The sequence below is a fragment of the Drosophila santomea genome, chromosome 2R (assembly GCF_016746245.2).
Source record: "Drosophila santomea strain STO CAGO 1482 chromosome 2R, Prin_Dsan_1.1, whole genome shotgun sequence".
NCBI classification, from domain to species: domain Eukaryota; kingdom Metazoa; phylum Arthropoda; class Insecta; order Diptera; family Drosophilidae; genus Drosophila; species Drosophila santomea.
This window is the reverse complement of record NC_053017.2, coordinates 8,327,765-8,345,980: the sequence shown is the minus strand read 5'-3', so window position 1 is coordinate 8,345,980 and position 18,216 is coordinate 8,327,765. Positions and strand designations below refer to the sequence as shown.

At 39.8% G+C, this 18,216-nt stretch overlaps 1 protein-coding gene across 1 annotated transcript; it reads right to left on the bottom strand.

Annotated features, from left to right (window-relative positions):
- Positions 1–988: 988 nt before the first annotated feature.
- On the bottom strand, positions 989–1,612 carry LOC120446302. Its single transcript, XM_039627209.1, has 2 exons — positions 1,329–1,612; positions 989–1,263 (listed from the first exon to the last, which is right to left on the bottom strand). The coding sequence occupies exons 1-2, from the start codon at positions 1,459–1,461 to the stop codon at positions 1,112–1,114; spliced, it is 285 nt and encodes a 94-aa protein (XP_039483143.1). The 5' UTR covers positions 1,462–1,612; the 3' UTR covers positions 989–1,111.
- Between the last annotated feature and the right edge of the window lie 16,604 nt (positions 1,613–18,216).

Sequence of the window (18,216 nt, the reverse complement as noted above, 5' to 3'; positions counted from 1 at the left end):
GAGGAAAAGTCGCAGTCGCCGCATGAAGCAATAAATAATCACCAAAGTTTCGCTGAATCGAATTATCACCCCCTGAGGTGTAGTTCCGTAATGAATTTGTTTTGGGGTTTTGCTCCTTCGCCCAGGCATTTAGTTTCATTATGCTTCGCTGTGGGTCCCTCGATTCTGCGACTGCGTGGCCCCAGTCACCAGTCGCCAGTCGCCAGACGCCAGTTTTCCAGTGCTTCCCAAACTGAAGCTGCAACCTCGGAATTCGTTTGTTTTCAGCTCGGTTTATTAGTTGTTTGCCTTGGCTGCTGCTCCACTTTTTGCTGGTTTTTGTTTCACAAAGCTGCCGCAGCAAATACATTTGATTTGATGTGCAAGCGCAGGTCGGTCAACAACGCGCTGTCACTCGACCCTTGGTTTTCACTGAGGTTTTCCGATTTTCCCGACGCTGTTTGCTGTCGCCGCTTGATTGCGGCCATGGCCCAAATTACAATTGGCAGTCGCAGCCCAAAAAGCCGAAGCGTTTGCCATTTTAATTGGAATTGGAAGTTGTCGCCCCTGGCCAAGCCAACGTTTATTTGATAGGCAAATTATTCTGGTTGTTGTATTTTAAAAAAAAAGGGGTATGGCTCTCCAAGCATCGAAGTTATTCGTTCTAATGGAATTTCATCAAACTTTTGTTAAGTAAATAGTAGATAGCCCTAAAAAAGAATTATAATTTAGTTGTATCTGCTTTGAAATAATAATTTAAACTCCGACCTCAATATCTAGGGTCAGACAACTACAACCAGCTGATGTCACTAATTTAATAGAGAAGTTATTGGGGCTCCGCATTCTTCATAAGTCAGCATAACTTGCTATATTCGAGGTGGGTCGGGAATACCGATTTTGGCTTGATCAGCCCTCTGAAGTCATGGTGAAATAGGTCATCTCAAAAAATGTCGGAGGTCATGTAGATATACAAAATAGGCAACACTGACCAAAGAGTTCCTTAGCTCATTTCATTTATTTCATTATTGTTAATTTATATTCTTAGAACTTTAAGTATATTTTAATATTGCTATACATCGTATGAGTACACAGAAATTGCACGGAGTGACTAGACTTTGTTTTTAATTTACCCTTATTCCTGTTTCACGTCAATGGTGAAAAATCGCAATGTGCCAATTTGACTGGTGAAACAGGCAACATAAGGGATTGTCAGGACGAAACACATTTGGGTTCGCGTGCCACCCTTTATGGGAAAGTCCTGGCCAGTTCGTTGAGTGTAGGCAGCTGCAAATGCAATGGTAAATGAAATGTAATGGTTTTTACCTGGATAAAAAATTCGATGTTCTTACCACGTATTTGGGACAGAGTTATTGAACGCTGTGGTGAATCGCTCTGCGAGTTTTTGAAAACTGCTCGCAAGTCGTCCAGAATGGTGGGATGTTTCCGCTGCACCTTATGGAAGAAATCATCCATTGTAGCCATTGTTCTATTTAAAGAAATATATATTCCTATTTGGTGGTGATATGACGTGTGTGAACTCTGCAATCGGTCAGTGCAGTCTGAACTTGGGAAATCCGGAAAGCAGTCAGCAGCCCCTTAATAACCGAAAAAGTAACACAGTACAGGGCTCGCTCTATGTGGTGGAAATAGCCTTTTATTATTTTAAATTCAAAAGTTGCAAAAGCCGATATATGTATGTACATATATTTATTATTCGTATACTTCTAAATTAAAATATATAAATTTTATATTATAATAATATATTATATTATTGTATGTATATGTTATATACATATATGTATATATATAGTTAACTATATTCTACGCTTATTAAATTAATTAATCATTTTTGTATAAAATAATAAGTAATAATTAAACAGGGAATAATTTTTATTACCTAACTAATTAATAGTTATGTGGGTACGTTAATTAAGAGATCACTGTAAAACCGGTTTCCGACGAACAGCCGTTCTTATCAATGCGCTACCCCACCACAATTCTCCCTTTCTCTCTCTCTTTCCTCTCTCCCAAAACATTACAATATTTTTTAATTTTGGGTGGTGTTTCTTTCTCTCCACCTGATCGTTTTGCTGGTGGAAAAACCACTCGAGTGGAGAAAAAGTCTCTCCAATTTATCCGAGATCCAAACCAACATCAATCCAACTCTTATACAACCGGAGCAAGGTTGGAAAATACAGAAAATACAGTATACCGAATATTTAACGAAATTATTTTCCATACATTTTTAATGGACGGACGGAACAACCCTTCCCAAACCCAAAACAATCATAAAAACTTTGCTTCTCTTTTTGCGACAGTCCTGGGGCAACATAAAAGTGAAGCACTACAAAAAACGCAGAGCAAAACAAGGAAAATGGCTTCACACGAAAAAGTTGTGCTGATTTTCACACTTGTGGCAAACGAAGTAAGAAAATAATTACAAACTTTGGTGAGAGGCAGCAACAACGAGAGTAAATAGTATTAAATTCAAATTATTTACACCACTTCATTTTCCATGACAGCACAAAAGTCTTATTTGGATGGCAACTGGAAAAAAAGGTGAAATTGTGCAAGCAAAGGGGAAAATAAAGAAAACTTGAAAGTCATTTTAATTTAAGTTGTTCAACATTTCTACACATCTCCAAACAAATTCAGCATGGCCTAAGGCTCAATAAACTTTCTGAAACTTAAATCTAGGTTGTTTCTTGTAAACAGAGCGAAAATTATTTTATTATTTAACATAGGATCTTGTTTATAGATAAGTTTTAATGCCAACTCAAGTGTTTTCGATCCTATAAAGTATATATATTCTAAAGCCCACAAAGCACTCCATACTGCCACGCACAAGTGATCAAATTTTTAAATTTCTTGTTCGCCCTTCCACTAGCCTAGTAACGGGTATCTTATAGTCGGGGAACTTTAGCATAGCGTTCTCTCTTGTTTTGTTTAGAAAGCCCTACCCATTCAATTATTATTTGAGAAGCTTAAAGAGCTGGGCTCATATTACAATTTCCAGCTTATTTGCTGTCATAACTAGAAGCTCATTAAAACGCATTCATTACCGAAGCGGGGTAACAAACTTTCAAACTTAAATGCATACACCATACACACATGCTTGCACCCAGTTGCCCTCTTGTATTTCATGTGTCTGCATTGTGCATTTTGTGTGAATAAAAAATGTGTGCAACGAAAATGAAATTTGCAACGGAGGTTATTTCACGGCTTGGAGAGCCCGCCCCCAGCGCCACGCTTTTCCACGATTTTCCACGATTTTCCGCCGCTTTCCACCCGCCCAGCATGTCAAAACTAAGTAACGAAGTAACTAGCTGCAGCCAGGAGTTAGAGTTGAAGGAATTAAGCAGCATAGCAGACTGTCAGTATGGGAACGCCCACTCACATCCTGCGTAATTGGTTTCAAGTTGCAACAAAACAGGGCAACAAATTTAATTAACATAAAATATGAAAGGGCTGCACAACAAACCAGCAAATAAATTCGAAGTACCGAGCATGAAGGAGGGCAAAACATGCAGCATGGGCATTTTCTTCGTGTTTCGTCCAGATTCTCTGTTCAGAATCTCTGTTCAGAAAAAAAATCAAAGTATATGAAGCACAATTTTCATCACGTGTGGACTCATTTATTAATTCCATGCCATTTGTGCTCTTGATTTACGCCCTCCACATAAACATCGTAATAAATGAAGCCGTTGAAGGATATTGAATTCTGCAGGACCTTCGACCGAAAGCACACGTGTGCGCACAAACAGGAAACGCAGCACAAATTTCCGATTTTGCATTAATAAATGGAGTTTCTCCTATTTTCGGGTCAAGCATTTCGATTTATTTCCAATTTGAACTGAGAGGTAAAGTTTCTTTGGCTTTACAGGCATGCATGAATAAATGAAGCAGAAATTGGTTGGTACGGATTATTGGAGTATTTTTGAAGAGGGGAATATCGGTAACTACTTTGTTTATAGCTATGTAAGGAAATTTGTGAAATTTAAGGACTTTCAAGAACTTAACTACGAAATTAGAAGCACTAGCCTAAGTGCAATAAAAAAGAAAGAAAAATACTCACTGTTTTAACCTTATTTTTCTATAAATAATAACAATTAAATATATACCCCTACTCTTATAGCTTTAGCTTTTCGAAACAAAATGGATGTATACGCTGAACTTTTCAGGTATTTGTGTTTTTGAGCTTGACCGCATATTATATTTTAGCGCCATTTTAATGTGCAATCACAGTGTCCGATGTCAGAAGATTTTGCAATTCGGCAGAAAAGTTTGCGGAACCAAGTTTATCAATTAACCCAGCCAACGGCTGCCAAGTGCATTCGGCAAATGTGTGTAGGCCGTCGGAATCCTGTGCACTTGTGTATTTGTGCAGCTGTGATGGTTAAGATGCTTAATTGAGTGCAGAGAGACACGCACAAAGGCAAACACATCTCAACACCTGGAAGTCCTCAAAGGATGCACCGAATCAGCTGGGTTGCTCGGCTGCTCGGTTGGAAGCTGTGTCCGCTTTGTGAGCAATCAATTTCAACTAAATGTCGTCTTCATGCATAATTGCTTGCCATTGTGCTTGTGTGTGTGTGTGGAGGATGCTAGCGAAGAGTGTGCATGTGGGCACCGGCACCACACTGCGTATACTTATCGAGCGTGCTTAATATGGCAATTAAAAGATGATTCCAATTAAGAGGAAACACTGTGCTGCGTAATCATGGCACAATATCGTCTTGTTGGACGCAAATCGCATTAGCTTTAAGGTCCTTTTAATTGACATAATAAACTAGAGCTGTCACGACGAGCAGATTCCAGCATGAGCAGCATGCAAATATTTCAAATTATGTCTAATTTAGAGGAATGAAAAAAATGATTGATTAATTCGATACCAACGTCATCAAATTAAACATAAAATTCTGTCAAAAGTGATAAGCATTATTAAATTAATTAATTTTGCTTAAATACAACTGGCATACAAATGGAATGCCTAAAGTGCTATCAGTAAATAATCAAAATAAGACGTCAAGTCTGTTTCACCGACTTTCCACTTTCCTGGGTAAATAAAACACATACTTATTTTCAGCATACCTACAACCAGGTTTTGATTTAAATTAAAATTTTATTTAAATTCTTCTGGAACATAATCTGAAAGAGTCTGTTTAAGCAAATGTACATGCATACCTTTATTGTTAGATTTTGGAAAGTCACACCTCATATTATGTTGGAGAAAGCAGTGATGACCCAGCTAGTGATCCTGATCAAGAATGTATAGACTTAAATACTTTTCATCGAATCCAGTATCCCCTACAAGTAAGTGGTGTAAAAGTTCCGCAACCTTCGAGGTCTCGCCCTAAATAATTTATTAGCATGCCATAATCTATAATTAAATCGTGTAAACTGCCGCAAGCGTTTATGCGGTCGCATTAATATTAATTGCTAATATTTAGGGGCTTTAAATTGCTTAATTAAATTGGCACTTGAACAACAAAAGGAAATTACTGTCGCACTGCGTACTTGCAGGGTCCGTGTTTCCCTGCGGGTTTTTTTTTTGGTTATTGTAAAAAATAATTAACCCGCCACAAACAATTAATCAGTGACTCTAGCAAACACGCACACATTCCTTCCATTTGCATAAATTAAACAAACTAAAAATGCCATCAACATAATTAGAAATGTGATACCGGTCGCAGTGGATAATTTCGAATTGATTTATGCAAATTACAAAACCACAAAACCAAATGCAAATTTCTCCGATATTAAAAAGAGTCAGCCGGCCAACAAGTATTGAGTAAATAAATTTATAAAAACAAATACACTCGAGTGCGACTTGTATGGTAACAATGTCGAGCATTGCTATTTGTCCCAACTAAATATTTATGCCAGCTGTCCATGTTCCATGTCCATGTTCATCTGCATGTCCACGTCCATGTCCCTGTCCGTTTCCATGTCCATGTCCATGTCTGGTCCGTGGGAGAGGTGCAGCCAAGTGCAAAACCAAATCAACCAAAATGTGCGTAATAAATATTAATTTAATTTTTTGCAGCCCTCCGCCCTTTGCGGCATTGGCCTGCTAAATTTCATCAAATGCATCTGTTAATTTATGCATGTGAACTCGGACATAAATGATTTCGGGTAATAGAAATTTGGTATATGCGCAAATAAGAGAGGAGATACTCGCCAGACATTGTAGAACTTATAATGGAATAGATTTGGGATTACTTTTTTAAATGCGGTTATAGAAATTATTATACCCGTTACTCTTATAGTATACTAGTATACCCTACTAGATTCGTTGAAAAGTATGTAACAGGCAGAAGGAAGCGTTTCCGACCATATGAAGTATATATTTTCTTGATCAGGATCATTGGTTGAGTCGATTAAGACATAGACGCATCGCAAGTTTTTGACCCATGTTTCCATGCCCACTCTAACGCCCAAAAACCGCTCAAAACTTCCACGCCCACACTTTTGAAAAATGATTGGAAATTTTTTCTAATTTTTGTTAGTCTTGTAAATTTCTCTCGATTTGTCAGAAAACTTGTTGCCACACCGCACTTTCACCAGCTGAGTAACGGGTATCAGATAGTCGGGAAACTCGACTATAGCGTTCTCTCTTGTTTTAGTATAAGTACTAGAATACATTATAAGTGGGTAATGAACATTCATATGTGCTATTTTGCTTAATAAATATAATCGCAGCTTTCGAGCAGATTTCTGTCCTGTTATATTTCCTGTATGGCTTTTCCCTTCGTCAATTAGATTTATTATTTTCGAAACACCTCCTTTCTTCCAATAAATTAAATGAAATTTATTCATCATACGACTCCGTCGTTCTTCACTTTGCACAGCCTGAAGGTTCACTTTTTCCAGCACAAATATTAATTTCACGAACGCTGTATGAGTTTTAATGAGAACACTAAAAATTAATAAAACAATGCGTACATTAAATGCAAATTGCACAGGCCAGGCAGTGTCAACACGTTAGTCCTGCGTCCTGCGTCCTTCGTCCCTGTGTCCGGGGACCCGCGCCCTGAGTCCAGGCAGGACGTTCAAGCTCCCCAAGGAAGAGCGGGGTGAGTGGGCAGTAATTATGAGGACATTATGGCCGCAATCGTTATTGCGTGGACATGCTGGGACCTCGACGAGGACGAAACGAGGACCTCCACGAGGACGAAACTGGCAAGGATGCCGGTGTGGCTCCTTGCGGCGTTTCCAGCATTTGCGTTATGCATGAGCCAAGTGTGTACTCTGTTGTGTGGCCGCTATTTCAATGGACCCCCGCCCGGCCAACTAAACTGCAACAACATTATTTAATTGAAACTAATTTGCCGTTTTGTGGCTGCCATTCAAAATACCTTATGTCCGGGGGCCAAAGGGTTGCCCCAAAAAGTGGGTCAAATTATTGCCGTACTTTTTCAGTAGTGTTTCAACATCTTTAAGCAACGCCTTCAAAGGCGCCGCACAATTCCTCAGCATATCGCATACATATTGTGTGCCCGGGAATGGAGAAGCGGCGGCAGCCAGAGCGCCATATTTCTCACCTTCCTCAAATTGGAGCCAGCGAAGGGCAACAAAAAATTAAGCGCTTTACGGCACACTGCCATGGAGTACACCACATGCTCTGTTTACTTTTACGACTTTCAAGACTTTCCCCCGCCGCGCAGGGAGCGGCAAATATAAACAGAGCAGCCCAACTCCACTTCCAGCAGATGGGATGATATGGGATGCTGGGTCAGCGGGGAAAACCCAGTTAGTGATGTTCAAAGCTAAGTAAACTATGCAGTAAAGTAGATGCAAATATATACATATGTACAATACTGAATACTTACAATACTTAAGGATTTGCTTAAATATTCATGAAGAAAAAAACTTTATAGAACTAGAGCAAGATCGCGGGATTGTATACCTGAATCGTTTCTATAAAGGTTTTGTATCTATAGATGAAGCTCAAAAGAAATAATGTCTGAATTATTATATACTCTACTCTATTACGATTCTAAGCCTAGTTTAGCAAGCCTAGACAAAGACAAGAATTTCTTTGTAACTCCCGATTATTAGATTCGATTAAAGTCGAATTAGGATGGGAAAGTTTTTCTGCGCAGTCTGCCTCGATAGAAAATTTACGTGGAAAATCCGCTGTATGATTCATTTATGCAATAAACTTTTTCTTTGATTTTGGTTAAATTAAAAATGGGTTTGAGTCTAGCTTAAGAATTATTCGGAAAAGCCTGCGCTATATATCTCCACTCCCGATTCATTAGCCCGATCAGCACTGATGCCGACCACGCCCACACTCGTCCGATGACACCGCTGCAAAGGGGCGGGCACCGAGTGAGCAAAACGCACGTGACGCTCATCAATTTAGCGCACTTTGCCTTTGCTCTTAATGCGCTTCGCAGAGCTGAGGGAAAGCGGGCCGGAAAATGGAAAATGGGGTAAAGGAAAAGGAAAAGGGCTGTGAGGAGGATGGCATATGCACCGTTCTGCACATGCTGGGCACGTCGTCTTTCCATCCCGCAGTTTCAGGCGTTAAGGGGGTGGGAGAGGGGAGAAGTAGTGTCACGATTTTGCATATTAATTGCATTAAGTTATAGCCACCGAGGTGCCGCCCACCGCCCCTGGATGGCGCCACATGCTCGGCGATAATTTCAAGTTGGTAAATCCACTTTGGCGCACATGGATCCACATGTTCCTGTTCCGAGGGCTTACTGTGCCTGGAGCACAGGCCGCCGGGTGCTTAACTGCAATTCGAACTGGCTCTGCGTGGTCTGAAACCCGAGTGTTATTTAATAGCGGTTCCCGTACGCCGCGTAACTAAACTAAACGCCCAAAGTCCGAATGGATTTATTTTTAAACAACGTCGGACAGAAGGCGAAATGCGATCCGTATTACACAAAATCCCATTTGTATATTTATACACCAGGGCCCACATGTGTGTGCTCTTCAAATACACGAAAATATTTTTCAAAATATCTCGAATGTTTGTTGTCGATGGAATTGCTTACGTACTTGCTATTTTTAACATTGTTCACTTGCATTATTCACCACCAAAGTATTTAAATTGATGTTCAAATTTAATATTTATTCAGCTGCCTATTTTTTTTTATCTATCGAATGTGTGGGTGACTTTTTGGTATTCGAATATTTTCGTATTTCATTTCATTTAATGTGGTATAATATTTGTGGTACTTAAAAGAAAAAGTCAATACATTTTGTAAGGTCTGTGGCTAATTAATAGTTTTATTCAGGGTTTGGTTTAAATATTTCCCTGCAGTACCTTATGGTATAATCAGCTATTTATTTCGGTGGAAGATGGTTATTTTACATTTTATGTATGTATGCCCGGAAATATAGGGGCTTATTAATTGTTCAATTGGCGATTCAATCAAATGCTCTTTTCTTTTACTTTCAACTCCGATGACTCGCCAGATTTCGCTCCATACTTCTTTACATTCCATATGCTTGAGTATATACTATTGAATGCAAGGAAGCATGGAACTCTCAAAGGCTGATGGTGGGATGTCCTTTGTTTTGGATTTTCCACAACGCGGCTAAGTTTTGGTGGCACTCACTGGGACAGTTTTTTATGGGATTGTCTAACTTACCGATGATGATGATGATGGTCCGGAATAAGCAAAACCATATAATCTGCTGAATAATGACAACGACTGACGGTAATTGCAAGGAAAAAGGAGCAAACGGCAAAACATTTGCCACAGTCTTTTGTGGTTGCATTTGGGCAATTCCTTTTTGCTTTTTGCTTACTTTGTGCGAGGCAAATCCTTATGCTTATTTTTGTGGCATGCAAATTTTCCTGTTTTTCGTTTAAGAGCTTTCGTTTTATTTCCCCACTCTGGCTCGTCCTTTTTGTTCTGCTGTGTCCGCTGCCGTGCGTTTTTATAGTCCAACTGCAATAAAGCAATTTTTAAGCGCACTGAAGTGTGTTTATATGTGACTGGGAAACCCCTTTCCCCGCGTATTCGGATTCAACTCGGTATCTGTTTTGGATTTTTTGTTTTTTGTTTTTATGCTTTTTTCTCGTTTTGCATCTTTCACGCGCCTGCACAAAAAATTCATAAACTTTTTGCTGCTTTGTTTCTTGTTTTCGGGTGGCTTTTGTTTTGTTTCGTTGTGGGTTGCCCGTAATAAAACTGCGCCTTTTTGTTTGACTTTTTATGCGCATACTTCGCGCCACATGGCCAGCTTGGGGCTTGGGACTTTGGGGCTCAGCTCATCCCTTAGAGATCGAGAAGCGATCCCTGACAAAGCGACTTTTCAGCTACACACTCGCCCGAAAAGTACGGAGTAGCTCCTGGAGAAGCGCAGCTCGATCCGATCGAGGAGTTGACGGCGCGAACTGAAGACGGCGACTGTGTTCTGGCTGCAGAGTAAACACGCGTTTATATAGGTGCCTAAAATTAAATCGGAGACCCACACATGAGGCAGGGTCAGGTCAAGCCCGGCAGCATATGTTCCTCCGGGTGTTTTCTCATGCTTCCAGACTTCTTCTCTCTGCTTTCTACCTACTTGAAGCAATACCCACGCTGAGTTGGGCTCTCGATGGGCAGGATGTGAGGATGTGGGCTGCGAGGCGTCGGGCGTCGAGCGTCGGGCGGCACATGGTAACATGGTCGCTTGGTCGCCTGGCACATGGATGCAATCTGCAGTTCGCGGCCAGCAGATTGCAGGCGTTTCCCAGGACGCCTTAAGTGTACCGCTCTCTGGAGCCAACGAAATGCGGCCATGTGTGCGATGGTGTTTTTACAACAAATAGCGGGGCATGAGTTTGTCAAATGTTTGCCTCAAAGCCACATGGAGGACTCCTGGTACAAGGAAATATTCAAAAACACTTCTGCGACTTTTATCTTAAGTCTTTCTGTTGAAACTTGCTCCTGTGGCTGTAAAAATATTAATTTCTCGCTATACAAATTCCGTACTAAATAATAAATATCCCTATATGCTTATTTATTTTTAGCTGCGGTACTTGATAGATAATTCTACTTTTAGAATCTGATAAATACAAATATATATATTTAGCTTAAGGCCATTTTTTCAATAAATTTTTGTTTTTAATCAATAATAATTACTAATTACATTTTGTCGAAACTCATGAACTCCGAATCTCCACCGTCGAACTAAAAGTACAACTCATTTCTGGTAGATCTCATGCAACATAATATTAATAAAAAGATACATTAATGAGAAATGAATTTGTTGAAACATTCTTGGCAATTAACATTTAAATTTCACTGCAACGAAACATAATCGAATTGTAATGAAAATCGTCAACGTGTCAGGTGAAATGGCAATCGTGAATTTTAATTAGCAATTTGCTGAGCGGCCTTTGTGTTCAATTCTCAGTTTAATGCACTATCCACCATTTTGATGCACTTTCATTAAATTATATCAATTTTTCAGTGGGGCAAATGTGTCCCACAAAGTCAGCTTGTGTCGTGTAACTAATTATTTTAATGCTATTATAGCCATTAATGTTGCATACTTTAATTGAAATTAATTATCAAGCTGTTGGTAGAATATTTATTTCTCAGATATCATTATCCTTAAAAAATAATTTCAGCCTTTACTATTAAAAGCATTGATTTAATGTGCAGTGGAAAGAAGAAATTGCAGAATTCTTTAACCTCGTTAAAAAAAAAGTATTATAATTTTGTATAGTTTTCGAATCAACACGTGTTTTGGAATGAACTGAAAGGGTTTCATTATTTCTTAACATTTAGTTTGGAAAATGACTTGCCACATGAAACATTATATAATTTGGGAAAAGGTCTGGGATGTTCACCACTAAAACGCGTTACATGCTACAAAAATGATTAAAATTTACTGGGGCCCTAGGAAATCAGAATAAAGAAGCAAAAACTTTCTTCTGCAAGAAGTTTTCTTATCCTCTGCCAACAGCCGAAGTACTTGTATAGAGCGAAGTACATAAGTGTGGGCACTATATACAGATTTCCGAAACACGAAAATAGCGATGAGCAAGTAAGTATTATTCATTCGCGCCATAAAAAATACACTAGCACACTCACGTTTGGCCAGGGAGCGATTTTAAAATCTTCGGCTCGCTTTCTGTCGGGATCGTATATATTTATAGCATTTTTTCGATGCTCTCCATAAATAGCAATAATGGCTAACCCGCCTTCTCGGAGAATCCGAAAGTTTTCGATTGCTTTCGAGTAAGTTTTTAGGTCGATATTTCGACAGGATCACGACGGCACACAAACTGGGGGAGTTTTTGGTATGTTTTCCAATTAGTTTTCAAGGAGACTTTGTCCAGGATTTTTGCGGAGCACCACACGGGATATTCCTGACTTTCTGGGTTAATAAACTAGTGTATATGTAAACAATACGCCAGCAATTGGCCGGACTAGTGCCGATCTGAACGGGTCGACAACAGAATCGGTAATGCACTAAAGGATGCAAAAAATATTCTCAAATTAATTCTTGGCGCTGCTCGGCCCGCTGACGACTCGTTTGCGTTCATTTCATCTGTTTTTTTATTTGTATTTTATTCTTATTTCTGCTTCTGTTTCTCAATTTTGTTGCGCTGGCTGTACCGGCTCGGATCGGATCGGATTGAGGAACTTTCCTTATGTACATATTTATAGCCTTGTCTCGTCTTCTTGTCTTGCCTCGTCTTGCGTCGTATATATGGCCATATAGCCGGGTACATGGCTGGCCGAAAATACTCTCGGTGCGTTGTCTCTGCTCCGATGATCCATTCCAAGTGGACCGCAGGCGCAGGCGCACGAAGCTGGCGGAGATCGGGCCACACGGCTATACTTAGACCTCTATGTGCTTAACGTATATGCGGAAGGCCGTCCGATCGTCGAACTGCTGGCTAGATGGCATCTCCCATCTCCTCCGGCGTAAAAATAACACTATCTGCTCGGCTTTTTGGCAAGCGAACTTATGTATTTTGCGGAGGAACCTGGCAATTGGCGACTAGCAACTGGGAGCAGGGAGCCCGGCAAATGCCATCGGCATCAGCTTGCCATTGCCTCGGGAACTTTTATGTTTTTCGCACTCTCTCAACTCGTTGACATATTTTTGGAAATGTCAAAACGAGTTGAAATTGCTTAATTACTTTCTATACACACACATTTGGCAATGGGCCAGCCGAAATCGTTCCATCTCCCGCCAAGTGGGAGACTCGGGCAAACAGCTCTGGTCTTTGCTAATGGGTTTGGGTCGGAATATATACATTGGCCGATCGTCGAAGATCGATTTCACTATGGATAAAATCAATTGAAACTGGGGCGTTTTCATTGGGTCTGTGTAATAAGCAAGAATGTGGGACGACACTGCGGGATGGTGCACTGTAATCTCTAAAGATTTCGGCTTCAGTTTTCTTGGATCTCTTGAGAAGCTTTTTTAGGAAACATAATTGAAGGGCTATTGAAACAGAAAGCTGGAACCTGAAGTGAATGTATATGGAATATAAAATACTGATGAAATAAAAATTAAGTTCTTTAAATAATTTTTGAAATATAGTCATAGTTTGATACTAGTCTTAATAGTAGCATTTCACAGAAGTAACAAGAAAATTCTATTTGGCAATAACACTGCGCCCAAAAAAGTTAAAGTACTTCTATTTCCCAAATAGAAACCCTAAATATTAAGTTAATTCGTATGGCTTTTGTTTTTCCTCAGCCCCACGACTCATGAAAATATATTTGAGCTTTCTTAAACAGACCTTTTAAGGGCTTAGGAACTTTGCAATTTCAGAACTGCAAACTGCGCGGAGCAAAACACCCGAACACAGTTCGCCTTTTAATGTGCAAATGTAGGGCTTAACTAACACACACAGATGCACACGCATAATAAAAGCATCCCAAGGATATAGGATGCTTCCGTTTGGGGCGGACGAGGTGGGCAAAGGACATGGCCTCTTCGGCTGGAACACACAAATGCAATTTAATTTTTTCGTTCTCTCCTTTTGATTGTGATGCTGATGCTGATTTTGATTCTGATTCTGGTAGATAATGTACGTACGTTTTGCTCATCTTTGGTGTTATGTCTGCCTCGCACATATATGAAATGTATTTTTGGCCTGGTCGGCATACTATATGACATCTCCCAGGATGGAATCTTGTTTGGGCTGATGAATTTCTGTAGCTGTTGTGCCATAAAACATAGCCACCAACTGTTGTCTACAAATAAATCTCGTTAAGAAGTGCGGGACATCAAGAGAACATGCCACTTATGCAGATGCAGATACAAATACATATTTAGGATACATTCTGTCCCCTAAGAATGGACCATAAAAACGCATACGAGCCAGAATTTTATGATCGCAAACATCTCTTGATGCTGGGCGATTGAAATCAATGCACTTAATTTGCTTGGTCGTAAACAAACAGCAAAAAATGGCCATAAATAGCCAGGGAATTAATTCAAATCAAAAGCCACATTTATATAGCTTTTAAAGACACTTGTCTATGATAATTTTTAATATATTTATTTTTTAGCTACCTAATGTTGCAATGATTTTGTAAGCAAGCAACTCAACCAAAAAACTTTAAAATGAAAACAATCATTGCATTAAATAAAATGAATTTCCAAATTCGAATGCCTATTGTCATATTGATTTCCTCGAGGAAATGTCAATTCTAAATATATTCATTTGATTCCAATTTTTTTTTCGGTTCCCGATAAACTTTCACATTTCCCTTGGTATTCCAAAGTTATTTCCTTTTACGACGGCAATTAAATTCACGAATTGATTTAATTTTATGGTTAATAAAAATGCGCGAAACAAAAACCGTAAGCCAAAATGACAGCTGGAAAATCTTTTTTTTTTTTTTTGGATTCACACTTTTTGAGTCCTAGATAAAATTTGATTTTATTTGCTACGGTTTCTTCCGTATGCAAATGCCTTTTTGTCACATTGGAAAATTGAAATCCTTTTATGTGCGAAACGTGACAAGCGATTTCAAGAAATTTACGAGTTTAAGACTTGCAAGCTTAAAGATTTAGAAATTTAAGTGAAGTAGAAAAATTCGCAGTTTACTTTAGATCTATGAAAGCTTTCAAAACTTCTTGGCGAAAAGAGTTATTACCCCAACTAGTTGTAATAGACAAAAATAATGACTTAGCTAAATATATTCGTATCTGTCTACTTTTTAATGATACTAAGTTAGTAAGTTATAGGTTGCAAAGTGAACATTTATTAATGCAATCCTTCCTCAAGGAAGAATGCCCCTTTTCCATCTCCTGCCGATCCTTGTAACGACTTACATGTGTAGGACACTCCTCATCAAGGGCATTTATAGACGGAATGGACAAAGGCCAGTCTGCTCGTCTCCGGCTACCTACCCATAGGACTCGAGATGGCCCGGAGATGAGCCACATGTGATGCTGATGCCCTCCCCGACTGGCATCTCGCAATTACGTGGAAGTCAAGCCCGTCGAGCAGACACATGTACAACATGCCCACACTTGTACTGCTACTCCGACCATATAGGCACATATATCTCGTATTATTGCATGTGCCGATGTCTGGTTTCCTGGGTATGAATGAACTCAAGTGGCGGCATTTTCGATGTATTTACGAGCCATTTCACCGAGAAAGAAATCGAAGAAAAGAGGACGCAAGGCAAGTTTGCAGATACAAGTCGTTACTCAGTCACAGGCAAATGCAGAGGCAGAGGCGGGGCAAAGGCAGCAGCTATATCAATTTTCAATCTGTTGACCCTTGACACAAATCGCAATCCGCTGCCGCCCGAGTGACTATACTTCGGGAAATGTGTGAAATGAAATACCAATTAGCGAATTGGACCGAATCAAGTTACAATATTTGTGTTTCGCATCAAATTCAATTCAAACACTAGATTAATTACGGACTGACAGACAGATTACATACATAAAACACATACAGACAAACATTAGGTTATATGTCTAATTCATTTCATAAGTTATTACGTTTTCCAATATCACTCCACTCAGCATTGCCCAATCAATACTCAGCCAACCAACTTTCAGTTTAAACAATTAAGTTGCAATAGAAACACTGCTGTTAAACTCCGGAATAACATTTCTCAAAGAACTTGCCAGATTTACCAAACTTGCTGAGGCATGATTTACAAGAAAAAGCCCAAGGAGAAGACCTGCCACTGGGAGTCTGAAACACGAGGCCAGTGCTAACTAAACGTAGAACAAGCTGACACACCGGAAAACCCTGGAAAACCCCACATAAAATATGCGGAGGAGGGAGGACTGTATGAAGGGAGAAAGGACCCACTGACAGACGAAGTTTGCGCAATGTAGCGTAAATTGTGTGTTAATTCAATTATGTGGCACGTAACCACCACGCCACACCGAACCACACACCACACACCACACAGCAAACAGAAAAGAGCCAGAGATGCGTAATTAAAATACCAAATGTTTATTCAGGTAAATAATTCTAAAGTGCAAGACGAAAGCGTCGGCAACTGCAATAGCAAAATTGATACCGTTTGCCCCGGCTCTTTGCTGTTTTCCTCATTGCCAACCGAATGGTACTGACTTTTGGCCATGGAGCCGCGGCCAAAAACAATCTAATGTCAGTTGGACCACCCCCGCCCCGAAAAATGCCCAACAGCGACCTATTCAAGCGTTGAAATTTCCAGCGCGCAAAAGTTTTTAACAAAACTTTTCATTAAAGTTTGGCCAAGACCCAGAGACCAAACCCCAAGCTCCGGGCCAAAAAGAGCGACAGCGGCAAAAGATGCGAAAACTTTTTCGCTGGCAGGCGTAGTAAACGTCATTTCGCCTGGAGGAATGCACAAAAAATTATTTTCCGGTTCGTTTGCACTGCGAAACACGCGGGGCATACAAAATTTCAGGTCGAAAAGAATTAAAAAAACATTTTGAGACAAGCTGTGAACTTCATTTTAATCATATTTGCTGTAAAGCTTAATTGTAATTTTATTAGAGCTATAATTTAGAACTAATGTGCGGTCTTCCACTTTTGAAATCTTTTATATAAGTACAAAGATGCAATGTAGTGTGAAAAATCTTTCATTTGTTATTGCACCTTTCTTGCTATTCTTTCCAGTGTATAGTGTGTGTTTAAGAAATGGCTTTTGCCTGCCAGTGTATTAGTTTCCTCTCACATGTGCGTGTTGTGTGAGTGCTCGTGCACGTGTCTGTGTGTCTGTGTGTGTGTGTGTGTGTGTGAGGGTGCAAGGTTCTTCTCAAGTTTTTAGTCGCCATCCGCAAAATGTTTTTCTCGCATTTCAATTCACCACAAAAACGTTTTGAGAAATTATTGCAAAAGTTTTTCATAAAATGAAAGCGCATAAATTTCCTACAACAACAAGGGAAAAGGGCGGCGTGACTGACAAGAGGAGGTGGGGGGCGTGGCTCAGTCTGAGCCAAATATCAAGAGCCAACAGCAGCGTTGCAAGCGTGTGATAGCAGACACACACACACTGAAAGTTAGTGCACCTTTGTGCGACACACGTTAAGTTGTAAAAACAAAAACACAACCCAAAAATATAGAAAAAAGGCAAACAGGATCCCAAATGCAACAATGCAAAGACAACAAACAGCGGCAAGTGCGAAAAGTCGTGGGGTGCTTATAATGGCGAGAGGGGAATTTTAGAGTATTCGACGAAGGTGGAACCTCTAAAAATTCAGAGCCCGTGAATACGATTCAGCTTAACCAAGAATATCGTAGACTGATAACAATTTTAGCATTTTACTAACAAGAAACACTAGTGAAAATATTTAAGATAAGAAACTAGCTGTTTGAATAAAACCACTACTGCATACTTAGAGTAGTGCCTGGTGAAAAAAGGTGATTTGAATATTAGGAGCCCTTAAGTACCTCAAAAAATAAACTGTAAGTTTAGTTCTTTGAATAAAAATATAATGTCTCATTATGAGATAAAAATTGTTATAATTCTCAAAAAGTTTTGAATCCAAACTTTTGCCAGGGTATTCAAAATTCGAGCAGCTCAAGTTTTAAAACCTTCTCCACTGGCTTTGTGTGTGCGCGATGTCTGCGTATATTTTTGTCGACTTTTAAACTTGGCGATTGCGATTGCGAATGCGATGGTGGTGCCGGTGACGCGGCACCACCGTTTTGTGGTGCGGTGGCTCGGTGGTGCGGTGTGCATTTGAAATATGGTCGCTTGTGCCACAAATAAATAACGCTTTCAAATCGCTCGCAAGTGGATTCAGCAGCATTTCAGTGTGCCAATGCTTGTGTGTGTGCTTGCGGGGAATGGT

Bases quoted from the DNA above. Each gene is read 5' to 3' on its own strand.
- LOC120446302 (XM_039627209.1), bottom strand. From the start codon at position 1,461: ATGGCTACAATGGATGATTTCTTCCATAAGGTGCAGCGGAAACATCCC. The intron at 1,264-1,328 runs GTAAGAACATCG...TTGCATTTGCAG, and splicing joins AACTCTGTCCCAAATACGTG to CTGCCTACACTCAACGAACT.